The following is an 18527-nucleotide window of genomic DNA, read 5'->3' on the forward strand; positions in this document are numbered from 1 at the left end:
CTAAAAGTATTTGGTTTTAAATATACCTAAGTATCACAAGTAAAAGTATAAATAATTTCAAATTGCTAATTTTAAGCAAACCAGACAGCACAATTTTCATGTTTAAAAAAAATGATGGATAGCCAGGGGCACACTCCAACACTCAGCCATAATTTACAAACAAACTATTTGTGTTTAGTGAGTCCGCCAGATTTCCAGTCCTGCTAATAATTCAAAACATAACAAGTACATTTGGGTGTCAGGGAAAATGTATGGAGTAAAAAGTACATGATTTTCTTTAGGAATGTAGTGAAGTAAATGTAACGATGTGCGCTGAGAGTCGGGAAGCAAGTTCAGGGAGTGAGTGTTAATAAAATAAACAGACCATAATACAAAACAAGAACCTCGACCATACATACATACATACATACATACATACATACATACATACATACATACATACATACATACATACATACATACATACATACATACATACATACATACATACATACATACATACAAACATACATACATACATAAAACAGAAACAATGACATCTGGGGAAGGAACCAAAGGGAGTGACATATAGGGCAGGTAATCAAGGAAATGATGGAGTCCAGGTGAGTGACGACGCGCATGTGTGCGTAACGATGGTGACAGGTGTGCGCCATAACGAGCAGCCTGGTGACCTAGAGGCTAAGTACAGATATCCACAAAAAAATACTTAAGTAGTACTTTACACTACTGAATCTAAGTTAGATTAGATGGCACCAGTTTATTGTAATATTTCAGTGTATTTTTATACAGCAATCCACATAACTCTCTCTCCTCTAATCCACTCAGTCTCCGTTTCCCTTCAGAAAAGTCTATTTCTGCCCCTCTGAGAGCTGTCCCGAACTTGTCCCCATGCCAAATACCGATGAGGATAAACTAGAAGACTGCATCCCTTCGCCTTTCCCTTGAGGGGACCGACTTAACCGGAACTCCGGTCCCCCCTTGTCTTCTCCCAATGTCCCCCAGTCAGCTCAGGTTCCCAGTATGACCAGTAGAACCAACCGTGCACTAGATCACAAGGTCACAGAATTGAAAATTGAATATTACACTCAGGAAGTCAGGGAATATCTCAATGTCAAGGCCCAGTGCTTCTCCATTCCTGTTACAGTGCATTTTCCACATTTTGTTACAGTACAGCCTCATTCTAAAATTTATTAAATATGGTCTTCTTGGGTATGACGCGACAAGCTTGGCACACCTGTATTTTGTGAGTTTCTCCCATTCTTCTCTGCAGATCCTCTCAAGCTCTGTCAGTATGGATGGGGAGCGTCGCTGAACAGCTATTTTCAGGTCTCTCCAGAGATTTTCGATATGGATCTAGTCCGGGCTCTGTCTGGGCCACTCAATCACATTCAGAGACTTGTTTTGAAGCTGCTCCTGCGTTGCCTTGGCTGTGTGCTTATGGTCGTTGTCTTGTTGGAAGGTGAACCTTTGCCCCAGTATGAGGTCCTGAGCGCTCTGGAGCAGGTTTTCATCAAGGATCTCTGTACTTTAATCCGTTCTTCTTTGCCTCGATCCTGACTAGTCTCTCAGTCCATTTAGCTGAAAAACATCCCCACAGCATGATGCTGCCACAGTCATGCTTCACCATAGGGATGGTGCCAGGTTTCCTCCAGGCGTGACGCTTTGCAATCATGCCAAAGAGTTCAATCTTGGTTTCATCACACCAGAGAACCTTGTTTCTTATGGTCTGTGAGTCTTTAGGTGCCTTTTGGCAAACTCAAAGAGCACTGTTATGTGCCTTTTACTGAGGAGTGGGTTTCATCTGTCCAGTCTACCATAAAGGCCTGATTGGTGGAGTGCTGCAGAGATGGTTGTACTTCTGGAAGGTTCTCCCATCCCCACATAGGAGCTCTGTCAGAGTGACCATGGGGTTCTTGATCACCTCCCTGACCAAGGCCCTACTCCCCCGATTGCTCAGTTTGGCCGGGCGGCCAGCTCTATGAAGAGTCTTGGTAGTTCCAAACTTCTTCCATTTAAGAATGATGGAGGCCACTTTGTTCTTGGAGACCATCAATGCTGCAGACATTTTTGGTACCCTTCCCCAGATCTGTGCCTCGACACAAACTTGTCTCGGAACTCTACAGACAATTCCTTCGACCTCATGGTTTGGTTTTTGCTCTGACATGCGCTCTCAACTGTGGGACCTTATATAGACATATGTGTGCCTTTCCAAATCATGTCCAATCAATTGAATTTACCACAGGTGGACTGCAATCAAGTTGTAGAAACATCTCGGGGATGATCAATGGAAACAGGATGCACCTGAGCTCAACTTTGAGTCTCATAGCAAAGGTTATGAATACTTGTGTAAATAAGGTATTTCTGTTTTTAATTTGAAATACATTTGTAAACATTTCTAACAAAACTGTTTTTGCTTTGTCATTATGGTGTATTGTGTGTAGATTGCTGAGTATTTTTTATTTATTTAATAAATTTTAGATCAAGGCTGTAACATAACAAAATGTGGAACTGAATACTTTCCGAAGGATACAGTACCAGTCAAAAGTTTACATTGTAGAATAATAGTGAAGAGATCAAAACTATGAAATAACACATATGGAATGATGTAGTATCCAAAAAAGTGCTAAACAAATCAAAATATATTTTATGTTTGAGATTCTTCAAAGTAGTCACCCTTTGCCTTGATGACAGCTTTGCACACTTGACATTCTCTCAACCAGCTTCATGAGGTAGTCACCTGGAATGCATTTCAATTAACAGGTTGCTGTGTTAAAAGTTTCTTCAAGTGCAGTCGCAAAAACCATCAAGCGATATAATGAAACTGGCTCTCATGAGGACCACCACAGGAAAGGAAGACCCAGAGTTACCTCTGCTGCACAGGATGAATTCATTAGAGTTACCAGCATCAAGGCCTCGCGAGTTGCGCAGTGGCTATGTGCCACTAGAAATCCTGGTTCGAGTCCAGGCTCTGTCACAGCTGCCCACGATCGGGAGACCCATGGGGCGGCATACAATTGACCCAGCGTCGTCAGGGTTAGGGGAGGGTTTGGCCGGCAGGGTTGTTCCTGTCCCATCACGCAGCGATTGGGCCGGGTGCAATGCACACTGACACGGTCACCAGGTGTATGGTGCCTCCTCTGACACATTGGTACCGCTGGCTTCCGGGTTAAGCGGGCGTTGTGTCAAGAAGCAGTGCGGCTTGACTGGGTTGTGTTTCTGAGGACGCACGGCTCTCGACCTTTGCCTCTCCCGATTCCGTACAGGAGTTGCAGCGATGGGACAGGACTGTAACAACCAATTGGATACCATGAAATAGAAAAATGGGTAAAAAAAAATTAATAATAGTAATATAAAAAAGACTTACCAGCCTCAGAAATTGCAGGGCAAATAAATGCTTCACAGAGTTTAAGTAACAGACACATCTCGACATCAACTGTTCAGACGAGACTGCGTAAATCAGGTCTTCATGGTCGAATTTCTGCAAAGAAACCACTACTAAAGGATACCAATAAGGAGAAGAGAATTGCTTGGGCTAAGAAACAATGGACATTAGACCTGGGGAAATCTGTCATTTGATCTGATGAGTCCAAATATGAGGTTTTTGGTTCCAACCGCTGTGTCTTTGTGAGACGCAGAGTAGGTGAACGGATTATCTCTGCATGTGTAGTTCCCACCGTGAAGCATTGAGGAGGAGGTGTGATGGTGTGGGGGTGCTTTGCTGGTGACACTGTCATGATTTATTTCGAATTCAAGGAACACTTAAGCAGCATGGCTACCACAGCATTCTGCATCTATATGCCATCCCATCTGGTTTGCGCTTAAGTGTAATTTGTTTTTCAACAGGACAATGACCCGACACACCTCCAGGCTGTGAAAGGGCTATTTGACCAAGAAGAAGAGTGATATAGTGCTGCAGCAGATGACCTGGCCTCCACAATCACCAGACCTCAACCCAATTGAGATGGTTTGGGATGAGTTGGACCGCAGAGTGAAGGAAATGCAGCCAACAAGTTCTCAGTATATGTGGGAACTCCTTCAAGATTGTTGGAAAAGCATTCCAGGTGAAGCTGGTTGAGAAAATGCCAAGAGTGTGCAAAGCTGTCATCAAAGCAAAGGGTGGCTACTTTGAAGAATCTCAAATATAAAAAATGTTTATCACTTTTGTGGTTACTATATGATTCCATTTGTGTTATTTCATAGTTTTGATGTTTCATTATTATTCTAAATTGTAGAAATTAGTACAAATAAAGAAAAACCCTGGAATGAGTAGGTGTGTCCAAACTTTTGACTGGTACTGTGTGAAATATATATATAATCAGTGTTAGCCAGGCCATACTAGGGCAGCAGTGATGGTGATGCCATGTTAGCAAGGAGTTACTGTGTTCACATTCCTCTGGCTGGAGATGTTTACCTTACTCATTCCTGATGCCCCACTTCAGACACACCAAGCCCAGGCTACATAACAGTCAGAACTGAGTGTTTCCTCCTTGTTCTAGAGATCATATCAATTTAACCCTTCCTGACCCTTCGTAAATATACAGTCACATAATTTTTTTCTGAGGCATAACATTCGCTCCATTAAGTAATTACTAGTGTCACTCTGAATGCAGATACGTCAGTGTCGTGGAACCATCAAAAATTTAGAATAGATTGGATAACATCTCAGACTTTCATAACAGGCCTACTGTACAGTGTGTGATGTTCAAAGTTAAGCTGCAAACATAATCATTGGGGTAAATCAGTTGAGGAACATTGAGGAAGACTGAACTGGTCCATGCAAGACACATATTCAGACACAGGACACAGGTGACCTTGCATCCTAGTTGACTATGATGGAGGAGAGGCTCCCTTCCCATGAGCCTCGAGGGCGTGCAGAGTTAGAGTTTGCCACATAAGATGCTACCACACCCTCGTCCAGCTTTCTCCCCCCATTCACTCCCACACAATTACAAAATGAATGGGTTTCCCAACCTGAAACTTGTAATTATCCCAGATTCTTCCCCCTTAGTCTCCACCAAAATAGTCCCACTACAGAGAGATAAATCTTGAAGGGTTGCATGCAGTGTTTTGAAAATCTGGGGTCATCTTATTTGGGTGGTTTTGTTGTAGCGAGCCTTGTGATTTGTGGGCTTGGAGTTTTTCAGCGCATACGGAAAGTATTCATACCCCTTGACTTTTTCCACATTTTGTTACGTTACAGCCTTATAGTTTTCCTCATCAGTCTACACACAATACCCCATTATGACAAAGCGAAAACACGTTTTTAGAAATGTTTGCAAATTTATTCAAAATAAAAAAAATACCTTATTTACAAAAGTATTCAGACCCTTTGCTATGAGACTCGAAATTGAGCTCAGGTGCACACACCTGTCTATATAAGGTCCCACAGTTGTCAGCGCATGTCAAAGAAAAAACCAAGCCAAGAGTTTGAAGGAATTGTCCGTAGAGCTCCGAGACAGGATTGTGTCGAGGCACAGATCTGGGGAAGGGTACCAAAATACCAAAACAATTCTGCAGCATTTAAGGTCCCCAAGAACACAGTGGCATCCTTAATTTGAACCACCAAGACTCTTCCTAGAGCTGGCCGCCTGGCCAACCTGAGCAATCGGGGGAGAAGGGCCTTGGTCAGGGGGTTGACCAAGAACCGGATGGTCACTCAGACGGCGCTCCAGAGTTCCTCTGTGGTGATGAGAGAATCTTCCAGAAGGACAACCACCTCAGCAGTACTCCACCAATCAGGCCTCTATGGTAGAGTGGCCAGGCGGGCGCCACTCCTCAGTAAAAGGCAGATGAAAGTGTGCTTGGAGTTTGCCAAAAGGCACGTAAAGGACTCTCCGACCATGAGAAACATTTTTCTCTGGTCTGATGAAACCAAGATTGAGCTCTTTGGCCTGAATACCAAGCGTCATGCCTGGAAGAAACCTGGCACCATCCCTATGGTGAAATATGGTGGTGGCAGATCCATGCTGTGAGGATGTTTTTTAGCTGCAGGGACTGAGAGACTTGTCAGGATCGAGGGAAAGATGAACGGAGAAAAGTACAGAGAGATCCTTGATTGAAACCTGCTCCAGAGCCCGGACTTGAACCCGATCGAACAACTTTGGAGAGATCTGAAAATAGCTGTGCAGCAACGCTCCCCATCCAACCTGACAGAGCTTGAGAGGATCTGCAGAGAAGAATGGGAGAAACTCCCAAAATACAGGTGTGCCAAGCTTGTAGCCTCATACACAAGAAGACTCAAGGCTGTATGATAATAAATGTAAATGTGATATTTCAGTTTTTACTTAGTCATTGTGGCATTGTGTGTAGATTGATGAGAGAAAAAAACATTGAATCAATTTTAGAATAAGGCTGTAACATAACAAAATATTTAAAAAGTCAAGGGATCTGAATACTTTCCGAAGGCACTGTAATATTAGAGGTCGACCGATTATGATTTTTCAACGCCGATACCGATACTGATTATTGGAGGACCAAAAATATCTGATACCGATTAATCAGCCGATTTAAAAAAACATGTTTATTTGTAATAATGACAATTACAACAATACTGAATGAACACTTATTTTAACTTAATATAACACATCAATAAAATCAATTTAGCCTCAAATAAATTATGAAACATATTCAATTTGGTTTAAATAATGCAAAAACAAAGTTTTGGAGAGGAAAGTTAAAGTACCTGGGCTCAAACCAGGAACACATCGACAACAGCCACCCTCGATGCAGCGTTACCCATCGCTCCACAAAAGCCGCTGCCCTTGCAGAGCAAGGGGAGCAATTACTCCAAGCCTCAGAGCGAGTGACATTTGAAACGCTATTAGTGCGCACCCCGCTAACTAGCTAGCCATTTCACATCGGTTACACCAGCCTCATCTCGGGAGTTGATAGGCTTGAAGTCATAAACAGCGCAATGCTTGAAGCATTGCGAAGAGCTGCTGGCAAAACGCACAAAAGTGCTGTTTGAATGAATGCTTACGAGCCTGCTGGTGCCTACCATCGCTCAGTCAGACTGCTCTATCAAATCATAGACTTAATTATAACATAATAACACACAGAAATATGAGCATTTACGTCATTAATCAAATCTCTATCATTGTCGAATCTGGAAACTATCATCTCGAAAACAAAACGTTTATTCTTTCAGTGAAATACGTATTTCATTTTTTTACGTATTTCATCTAACGGGTGACATCCATAAGTCTAAATATTTCTGTTACATTGCACAACCTTCAATGTTATGTCATAATTACGTAAAATTCTGGCAAATTAGTTCGCAACGAGCCAGGCGGCCCAAACTGTTGCATATACCCTGACTCTGCGTGCAATGAACGCAAGAGAATTGACACAATTTCACCTGGTTAATATTGCCTGCTAACCTGGATTTCTTTTAGCTAAATATGCAGGTTTAAAAATATATACTTCTGTGTATTGATTTTAAGAAAGGCATTGATGTTTATGGTTAGGTACAGTCGTGCAACGATTGTGCTTTTTTCGCAAATGCGCTTTTGTTAAATCATCCCCCGTTTGGCGAAGTTGGCTGTCTTTGTTAGGAAGAAATATTATTCACACATTTCGCAACGATCCAGGCGGCCCAAACTGCTGCATATACCCTGACTCTGTTGCAAGAGAAGTGACATATTTTCCCTAGTTAAAAGGAATTCATGTTAGCAGGCAATATTAACTAAATATGCAGGTTTTAAAAAAATATACTTGTGTATTGATTTTAAGAAAGGCATTGACGTTTATGGTTAGGTACACGTTGGAGGAACGACAGTCCTTTTTTGTGAATGCGCACCGCATTATATGCAACGCAGGACACGCTAGATAAACTAGTAATATCATCAACCATGTGTAGTTAACTAGTGATTATGATTGATTGATTGTTTTTTATAAGATACATTTAATGCTAGCTAGCAACTTACCTTGGCTTCTTACTGCATTCGCGTAACAGGCAGGTTCCTCCTGCAATGTAAAGCAGGTGGTTAGAGCATTGGACTAGTAAAGGTTTCAAGATTGAATCTTCGAGCTGACAAGGTAAAAATCTGTTGTTCTGCCTCTGAACAAGGCAGTTAACCCACCGTTCCTAGGCCATCATTGAAAATGGGAACGTGTTCTTAACTGACTTGCCTAGTTAAATAAAGGTGTAAATAAATAAAAAACGGCCAAATCGGTGTCCAAAAATACAGACTTCCGATTGTTATGAAAACTTAAAATTGGCCCTAATTAATCGGCCATTCCAATTAATCGGTCGCTCTCTACTGTGTACACACACACACACGTCATCCACACACACCAGCTCAGGGGGACAATGGTTGCCATTTACATGCAAATTTAGAAAGATCTTAAATGACAGTAAAAGGCCCTTCATGCATTCATCTTAAGATAGCTAGGTGAGACAACCACGTATCACAATCGTAAAAAGTCGGCGCTAGTAGGAAAGGACAATTGCAATTTTTTCTTTATGTATTTTTTTAAAGACAGACTTATTTAAGATACTCTTTGAAGAGTTGTTGTTTTCGAAGTTTTTCGGAAGATGGGCAGGGACTCTGCTGTCCTAGCATCGGGAAAGCTGGTTCCACCATTGTGGTGCCAGTCATCTAACCATCGTTCATGAGCTCATCATCACATCTGAGCTGATGATACACAGTGTGTATCAGACCTACAGTGGCTTTGTCGCGCCAATATCATTTTTGGACACAAGTCATAATCTCTAAAGAACACAACACAAGGCTGTCTTTCTGTCTGGGGGTTTCTTCAGTTGGTTGTATATCGCCAGACGAGTCTCTCTTCTCTCTCTTCTCCTCACTCGGTTGGGGAAGAAATGTCTCTTCCATCTTATCAGTCGCTGCGTCCTTGCCCTCCCTCAAAAGGAAGTGGGTTCCAAGGCTTTCTCTTGTAATTGTTTTCTGGAGGCATAGTTTGTTGTCTGCCATGAGATAGCAGGCAGAGATTAGTTGTCTTCTTCAATTTGAGATTGATTTGTTTAGAACTCGACCAGTGCTGCCTGGGTCTCGTTGACATTGGAGTGTTCGTTTTTTGCATAGGAATACAGGGAGGATATAGGGAGGAAAGGAAATATTTGAGTAATTGATTTGGCTCTGGTTGCGGGGAATGTTGGCTCAGTGTCATTAAGTCCACTTTTGGAGTCTCATCATAAAATGCCTTCAGTTTAATGATTAGAAGCCCTGGGACCCAAAAGACAATGGTTGGGACAGACTAAGGCATTTTGGGAAATGTCAGTAATCAAGTGTGGCAATTTTCTGCAAGGCTTTCTTCTTACAGCCAGTTAATTCAACAAGGTAGACTGGTAAGCATGACAGTTGGATGAGGAGCAGATCTAAAGAGATGCTTTACGTGAAACCAAAACATATTGATTGGTTACTGCTTGTTTGTGTTGTGTGAAGTTGTACACATTCTCAGAGCTAAATTGAGATGAACTCACCAACCCTGAACTGTCTACCCCAAGATGTGAAAGAGTCAGGAGGGCTGTTTTTATTCTGATTATTCATCAGGGTCTGAATAATTGTGTCTATTTTCACCAGATTCTAATTACAGCTTGTCAGATGTTATTTATTGTTATACACACCATCTCTCTCTTCCCTCTTCTCTCGCTCTCACTCTTTTGAAACAGACCCTGACTGATAAACATGTATAGACTCGCAGGAAGAGTAGCTGCATCAGCAGCAGCTAATGGGGATCCTAATACAATAGTAAAATGCGTAGACCATAATAGATCATGTTTGAAAGCACTAGGACAGGATAAAATCCACCCTAAAATCTTGCATGTTAAGAAGTACTGCATGTGAAAGCACGATTACACTGCACTTTCAGGTCATGAGGCAACGGGTGTTTAGAGAGGAATTAAATGCAATCAGGCTTGTCCATTAGCTATGGGAAACCCTCAGAATGGGCCACCCATGTTAAGGAAAATAGAGTGGGTCCAAAGCAATCTGCAGACAGATCCCAGAGATTGCCAAAAAGCAGCAGAAATGCGACTCAGTCCGACTCCAATGACAAAGGTTTGCAAATGTATTTTCCTTCTAGTAGAACCAGTCAAATAGTTGACATGATTATTTTCATGAAATCATACATTGTTTTCTTGGTTACAGCATTGGCAATTGATTTTGAAGTTGTAGTTGATAGCTATGGTGGGACAAATTATAGCTGACTGGTGCAACCTGATGAGGATAAATAAACTGGAGCAGAAATGTAAGGATTTTAATAAATACTAAATCTGATTGAACATTCATCTGGTTTCAATTTAGCAGTGACTCCAGCCTTCACGAAGCAATGAATATAGAATACTGTGTCTGGAAACAAAGGAGGGGGGGGGGGGGGGGGGGTATTTCATCTGAATCCCTAACGCCCTATGGTGGCAGAGGCTGTACTGTATTGCTCGTGTGGATTGCCACGGTAACAAAAAGCACAGGAGTATAGGGGAACAGAGCTTCCCCTGTCTGGTACCTCGTCACATTTCCCCGGCTCGCTCTGACTTGTACAGACATGGTGGCAGCGTTTGGGTGGGGAGTGTTCAGGTATGCGCTCAGACACACATCTGTCTGCCTGTTAGCATACACCAGACTCTGAGAATAATGAGTCTCAAAAAGAGACTCTCCTTCAAGAAAACCTGGTATTTCAACACTGTAAGTAAACTTCTGACAACTTTATAGGACAGTTTCACTCTTTTGTCTGGTGGTGGTGAAGGACTCAGCTGCTTTAGTCATTACTTTCCACAGTTATGATTTGGGAGAGGAACTGTGAAGGCTGTGAAGGCATTTCTCTCTCTGGCTCTACTGGTGTGATCGACAGAGTTCATCTCTCTTAACACGGTTCTAGGGACACGAGCATGCCTAAACAAGTCAAGAAGTGTGATGTGATTTGAATGTGTGGTGTTTAGGACAAAGCCTCATCAGTGTTGGAAATGTATGCATAGCTTGTGCCCACCATACTGTATGTTACATTGGAAAAGTAGTTTTTTTCTTTCTCTTAACCTGATTGGGCTTGTACGTTGTCGCACCTGATATGTTCTTTACATCCCCCATGGCTGTCTTGCTCTTCACTTTGTCTTTATATCTTCTTTGTCATGCTTCAATGGATTGCACTATCCGATATTGCCTACATTACTTTTGAGAAATCCCTGTATAATCTGTGCCCCCTGGAGCTCTCTACCAGCACCTAGGCTATATGAAAACCTCATAACATGTCTTTTCCAAATAGTGGATTAGGACCCGCTGGGGTTGGATCACTAAAGCCTGGATTGTAGCTAGAAACATAGCTTTGTCTATTTTGTAAGACCTTTGTTGGCTCCTAATGATATTATGCTCAAGGCTTGTCCTGCCTAGTGCCACCCATGGATAGAGCTTGTCTGCGGGGCGTCACTGGAGGTGTGAACAGAGGAAGAGAGCAGAGCAGTTGAGACAACAGAAGTGGCCAGCCTTCACTTGATCTCTTCACAGGGCTGTATTGCTGTGGAAGCAATAGCGAGCTGGAAAACACACCGAGGTGTATGTGTGGTCTCATTAACCCCTGTAGGCTGCTAAACACTCACACACAGACACACACACACACACTCTGTTTCATTAATCAACAGAGCTGTAACAACTTTAATAGGTGTGGTGAAAACTTTAGCCTTTTATTTAATTTATTTATTTTACCTTTATTTAACCAGGTAGGCAAGTTGAGAACAAGTTCTCATTTACAATTGCGACCTGGCCAAGATAAAGCAAAGCAGTTCGACAGATACAACGACACAGAGTTACACATGGAGTAAAACAAACATACAGTCAATAATACAGTATAAACAAGTCTATATACAATGTGAGCAAATGTGGTGAGAAGGGAGGTAAAGGCAAAAAAGGCCATGATGGCAAAGTAAATACAATATAGCAAGTAAAACACTGGAATGGTAGTTTTGCAATGGAAGAATGTGCAAAGTAGAAATAAAAATAATGGGGTGCAAAGGAGCAAAATAAATAAATAAATAAAAATTAAATACAGTTGGGAAAGAGGTAGTTGTTTGGGCTAAATTATAGGTGGGCTATGTACAGGTGCAGTAATCTGTGAGCTGCTCTGACAGTTGGTGCTTAAAGCTAGTGAGGGAGATAAGTGTTTCCAGTTTCAGAGATTTTTGTAGTTCGTTCCAGTCATTGGCAGCAGAGAACTGGAAGGAGAGGCGGCCAAAGAAAGAATTGGTTTTGGGGGTGACTAGAGAGATATACCTGCTGGAGCGTGTGCTACAAGTGGGAGATGCTATGGTGATCAGCGAGCTGAGATAAGGGGGGACTTTACCTAACAGGGTCTTGTAGATGACATGGAGCCAGTGGGTTTGGCGACGAGTATGAAGCCTTCATGATGTTAAAGGCAACCTGACGTGACTTGTCACGTGACCTGATGTTTTCATTCATCAGAAATAGTTCTCATATGACACATAGTTATTTAGAAGGGCATGTATTAGGTTGGCTAACATCCGCAGTGTGTCATGATGAGATTTACTGTGACATGCTCTCCTATGAGTCGTCATGAGTGAAAGATTGTTTGGGAAGGGAGTTCATTATCCTCGAGAACAGGATATGGCTGACATCTCAACTCTTTGAACACCAATCTCAAACTACTACTAGGTCTGTACAGGCTACGACTCTAGTGACTCCCCTGTATAATTTCATGGTTTCAGTAGGGACTTTTTACGAGTTCAAACATGCCAAGACATATGTCATAGATGATGGCGGTCTAGTTTAGAATAAAACATGATTTCTGGAGACTGCTGTGTATTTAGGGTGGGGGTTTAGGTGCAAGAGCTGCTGCTACTACTGAAGCAACAGTCGTTTTGAGCAGGTGCTCTCTACATTATCTTCCTCCATTTTCTATTGACCTCTTCATCTTCTCTCTCTTTGACTCCTGACTATATGTGGTCTAGCCACCACAGAAGAGGCCCAAGCTGTATGTGTCACGTCTGCTCCCGCTCCCGCCCCTCCCACCAGGCGTTTGAGGGCGCCAAGCTGCCCTGCATCACGCACTCCTGCCATCTACTACACACACCTGCCTTCCCTCATCATGCGCATCCGCAATATTGCACTCACCTGGACTCATTCATCACCTGTTTATTTCCTCCCCTATATTTGTCAGTTCCCTTGCACTGTTCCCTGCTGCTGCATGGATTGTTCTTTGTCTGTATTACTCGTTTGCTGACGCCGTTCCTGTTCCATGTCCGTTCTATATTAAATGTTTGACTCGCCGTACCTGCTTCGTCTCTCCAGTGTCATTCCATGTGACAGTATGGGGTTGGTTCAGCAGCCTTGTGGTTGTTGAGTGAAGACTAGATGTTGTGGTTCTTGGGACTACACTCTCTTCACCTCTGTGAGAGGGGGAAAACACTGATGCGACATTTACATGTGGTCACCATCACTCCCATAATGGAATGGACCACAATGGGTGCACATGACGGTGATCCTTACCCCAACATGGTCAAACAACATTAGCCAGCCACTGACTGACTGGGAATGGGCAGGTACAAAATATGTCTGGTCATATTCCTCAAGTCATTGATTAATGTTATTTTAGATGCATAAATGACTCCCAGCTGTGGCCAATAGTAGATCCACAAAGAAAGGATATCTTATTATGCACTCCTTTAACTTAAAACATTGCTAATTAGGCTTATGCATAGAAATATTTTTAATTAATTTTAAAACAAATGTCATTGGTCACATACACATGGTTTGCAGATGTTATTGCGAGTGTATCGAAATGCTTATGTTATGTTGATGACAACTTTCAAATCTCTTCAATTTTGTAGGGATATATTCCACAATATTGTTGAAATCCATTGAAATCCAAAATCAGTGCTTGAATTATCTCAAGCATTTGCCTTGCTGGAAGTGCCCTGTCTAGACATATATCCCAGCACATTCACAATTTGAAGTGGCTTCTCGAATGCTCATCGGGCATCAGTCTCTCTTTCTTAATGAATCCTCCAACACACTGATTTAAAGAGTGTTCTTGGAAAGAAAAATGCTCCACTCATTTCCTTTGCGGCATGTGAAAATATTGTAATTTTTTTGCTCTAAATCTTTATTTTCTATCTAAACTGATGTTAACAGCTATAGCTGGCTTTCTGACATTCTCCTTCCAGCAATGTCTTCTAATTCTGTTTGCCATGTGAATATATAAAATCAAGTCAGGCATTGGTTGTGTGAGAGCATCACGCTAATAAATATGCCAGCCAAATACCAACACTTTGGTGAAATGCAATTGTTGAGTCTTTCCTGAAGACGCTTGTTGTAAAGACTCTTCACTCTGTGACCTATAGCCTTGTATAGACCTTTATAGCCCACTCAGCCCCTGAATTAGCATTAGAAAAGTGGCCCATTACTGCAAGCAACGGCCTCTGTGGCTCCTCATAATGACTTCTGATCTGATCATGACACCAGCGAGAGGGATTGTGCTACTTCTTGGTCTTTGTGTCTGTGTGTGTGAAATAGAGTGTGTGTGTGTTTGTCTGTGTGTGTCTCTCGTTCTTTCTCTGAGTATGTTCTAGTGTGTTCAAGACTTGTGAGTCGTAGGTGGTGAATGTGTGTGGTGAGGGGCGGGCCACGATCTTGGGGTGTGAACAGCTGTGTGTGCAGAGGCCCTTGGTCCACCCACATCCCTACATTAATGGCCCCTGATTAGAGAACAGGGGCCCTCCCCTTGCAGTAACACACACACACACACACGCACACTGGTGGGATGTCTGGAGAGACACTGTTTCTCAGGCTCCAGTTGTTCCTAGCCTCAGAGCAGGAGGAGGACATGAGGGCAGCTTCTCACTCATGTCTCTCTCTGTTCTCTTTCAGTCGACTGCTTCCTCAGATGCTGGTGAGTACATTTATCTTTTATTTTCATTACACCCATTCTGACATTTAGCTACTTTATCTGTGATATCAAAACAGCAAATAGATTTGTTGCTTGCAGCTGTATGTAATAGCTGTAACTAACTGACCAAATTAGTTTTAAATTAAGTTCAACTAAGAGTTCCTGAACAAGCCCCGGACCAAATGGGACATTTTGTCCCGCCATACACTCTTACAAAAAAAGGGTTTCAAGAAGGGTTCTGCGGCTCTTAGTTCCAGGTAGAACTCTTTTGGGTTCCATGTGGAAAGGGTTCTACCTGTGACCAAAAGGGTTCTACCTGGAACTAAGAGTGGTTATCCTTTGAGGACAGCCAAAGAACCCATTTTGGTTCTAGATAGCACCTTTTTTCTAAGAGTGTAGACCCTTTTGTAGAACAATAATGGTCACTTTTGTGTGCATTTGTCTAGAATGTGACTTTCTCGGTTTTCGGTTTCTTTTTTATTACACATTCCACCACACGCAATTCGGAAGTTATTGAATAAAACAGGCACACAGAATATGATGTCAACCTATTTATTTACAACTAACAAAAGGCGCTTGTGCAGGGGTTTTAGGGTTTGGGCTTTGGTGTTTGCTGTCTGTTCCCCATTTCACAGACGTTTAATAATGTTTGCTGAACGCCACGGTCAATGGAGCTTCGGCGTTGCCGCTGCTTACCGTATTTTCTGAGGTTTTGGTTCAGACACCCTATGCTATTTACCCTGAAAACCATCTCATTAACAAAGCAACACAGGCCCCATATTTTCTCTCTACTGGCAAACACAATATTCCCAACACCCGAATCTAATACAGCTAACTCCAAACCAAATATCTTGTCAACTCCAAACCAAATATAATGTCACCGAGGTCAATTGGCAGAGTTGAAATAAAAATATAAACAAGTGTCTGGGACAAATTGATTGCCGCGATAGAACATGGAATACGACTCTTGCGTCTTTAGATGTAATGATCTGCAAAATCAGCATGTTTTATGCCTCTGTTGGCACATGTACTGATTCAGCTGGGTGTTTTGGCTAACAAAGGCATGAGATGCTATAGTTAGACTGCATGCCGTGACATTACTCACAGCATTGTAAAGTAGTCAGTCACGAACAGTCATGATTTGGTGTCCAACGTGTAATGTAATATTTGCAATAGCATTAAGAAACGCTTGTTGCTTGTTGCTTGTTGCTTGATAAACCTCAATTGAAACTACATCTATTTGTAATTCCTCCTGTGCTTCTGCATGCTTAGATACCTTGGTGCTGGAGGCTATGGATTCATCTTCGATTATTCTCAGTGTAGTGTTTTCAGAGAACTCCCAACAGAGGCTATTCAAATTCCTCAATGTTGTTAGCCTTGGCAGATCGTGAACACTTGTCTTGTCTGACATTGACCATTCAAAGGCATTTTGGTAACATACCCTGCAGTCTTCCTTTTGTGTTTTTGCTATTGTGCTTTCTCTGATTGGTGGGACTTACAGCCATGAAATTGCCATCTGGTGCCATGATAGCAAGTACTAACTGTGAGTCCTTAGAAGTACTCGGCCTAGTTGTCTAGATTCCACAGCTCCGAAGCTATTCCCTTCTTTTGGGTGTTTGTAAATATCTAGAGTAATAGCCTCGTCTCCCGTCTTTTAGAGTATAGTGATCATGTCCCCCCGTGTCTGTCCCTGAATTACCTCTGCTGTAGACGATGGTGGCAGGGTGCAATATAATGGTGGTGGGTTACAGCACTATAAGGGTTGTTGTTGTCAGAGCAGTCACTGTCACTAACCCCTTTTCCCCTAACCAATCAATCAATCAAATGTATTTATGAAGCTCTTTTACATCAGCAGATGTCACAAAGTGCTTATACAGAAACCCAGCCTAAAACCCCAAACAGCAAGCAATGCAGATGTGGAAGCGTGGTGGCTAGGAATAACTCCATAGAAAGGCAGGAACCTAGGAGGAAACCTAAAGAGGAGCCAGGTTCAGAGGGGTGGCCAGTCCTCTTCTGGCTGTGCCCGGTGGAGATTATAAGAGTTCATAGCAATTAATTCCAGATTGTTCTTCAAGTTGTTCAAACGTTCATAGATGACCAGCAGGGTCAAATAATTATCACAGTGGTTATAGAGGGTGCAACAGGTCAGCACCTCAGGAGTCAGTGTCAGTTGGCTTTTCATAGCCGAGCATTCATAGGTAGGCAGAGACAGCAAGTGTGTTTCGTCACTCCAGTGCCTTGCCGTTCACCTTCGCAGTAAAGACCTAAAGATTGCATCACTCAAATGGATTGACAGACCATTCCTTAAAAATTGAGCTCTATAGGAGAAGGCCCTTCCTCCAGCTGTTTGCTTAGCTATTCTAGGAACAATAAGGAGGCCTATGTCTTGTGACCGTAGCATATGTACGGCAGGACCAAATCAGAGACATAGGCAGTAGCAAGTCCATGTAATGCTTTGTAGGTTAGCAGTAAAACCATGAAATCAGGAAGCCAGAGGCTAGCACTGTAGTAATATGATTGAATTTTCTGCTTCTAGACAAGATTCTAGCAGCTGTATTTAGCACTAGCTGAAGTTTATTTAGTGCTATATCCAGATAGCCGGATAGTAGAGCATTGCAGTAGTCGAATCTTGAAGTGATAAAAGCAGCAGGTCTCTTTGTTTCTTGGGACCTAGAACTAGCATCTCTGTTTTTTCCGTGTTTAAAAGCAAAACATTTGCTGCTATCCACTTCCTTATGTCTGATACAGGCTTCCAGGATAGGCAATTTTGGGGCTTTACCATGTTTCATTAAAATGTACAGCTGGCTGTGTGCCATCTGCATAGAAGTTGACATTGTGTTTCCGAATGACCAAGAGGTAGCGTATATAGTGAAAACAATAGTGGTCCTTAAACAGAACCTTGAGGAATTCGTCTTCAGAAAGGCAGTGAGTTGCAGAGCAACACTTTTTTTTTTAACGAGAGGAACGGGAAATTTGATATAGGCCGATTTAGGTTTTTAAATGTTCCGGGTCAAGGTTTGGCTTTTTCAGGAGAGGATTTATTATTGCCTCTTTTAGTGAGTTAGGTACACATCCTAACCATTTTTTCTACCCCTTTTCTCTCTCCAGACTATGGTGGTGGTGTGCAGCTCCAGGGCTGCTGCAGCCAGAGCAGTCTGAACAGCAACAGCAGTCTGCCCGGCGCCGGCAGCCACAAGAGGCTGTCAGAGCGCCGGGTGGCCAGCTGGGCTGCCTGCTTCGAGCGCCTGCTCCAGGACCCCATTGGCGTCTGCTACTTCTCAGTACGTACAGTAAAGAACACATTTTAGTTCACTGGGAGTTTTAGTTTAGTTATGTGATCTGAAATTCAACGAAATGAACAGTTAATTATCTCTCTCATTCTCAATTTGTTAGCTGAAATCAATACTCGTCTACCTCAGGCATCCAAACGTGTTCTGTGGGATAGAATTAGCAGTACGCTTTACAGCTAATCAACAACTGGGAAATTGAGTTTTAGTTTGCATGTTATGAAATGTTACAGTTAACTCTCTGATTGTCCATTCTGTTGGATTAAATCAATACGAAGCTAATTAGACATGAAAACATTATCTTCTGTGGAATAGAAGCAATAGTTAACTATATAGCCAATCAACACAACCATAACATTTTCCAGGCTTATTGCAAGTGTGATAAAG

General features: G+C 42.4%; 1 protein-coding gene across 2 annotated transcripts in view; it reads left to right on the forward strand.

The window, feature by feature from the left end:
- The window catches only part of LOC109906262 (regulator of G-protein signaling 12), a 68457-nt gene that overhangs the window by 22931 nt on the left and 26999 nt on the right, over positions 1-18527 (forward strand). For both annotated transcript variants that reach the window (XM_020503876.2, XM_031792133.1), the window contains exons 4-5: positions 14835-14856; positions 17962-18134. In XM_020503876.2, coding sequence (XP_020359465.2) covers positions 14835-14856; positions 17962-18134 — 195 coding nt within the window. The remainder of the gene's footprint in view (positions 1-14834; positions 14857-17961; positions 18135-18527) is intronic.

This window comes from Oncorhynchus kisutch, linkage group LG16 (genome assembly GCF_002021735.2).
Source record: "Oncorhynchus kisutch isolate 150728-3 linkage group LG16, Okis_V2, whole genome shotgun sequence".
In the NCBI taxonomy this organism is placed as follows: Eukaryota; Metazoa; Chordata; class Actinopteri; order Salmoniformes; family Salmonidae; genus Oncorhynchus; species Oncorhynchus kisutch.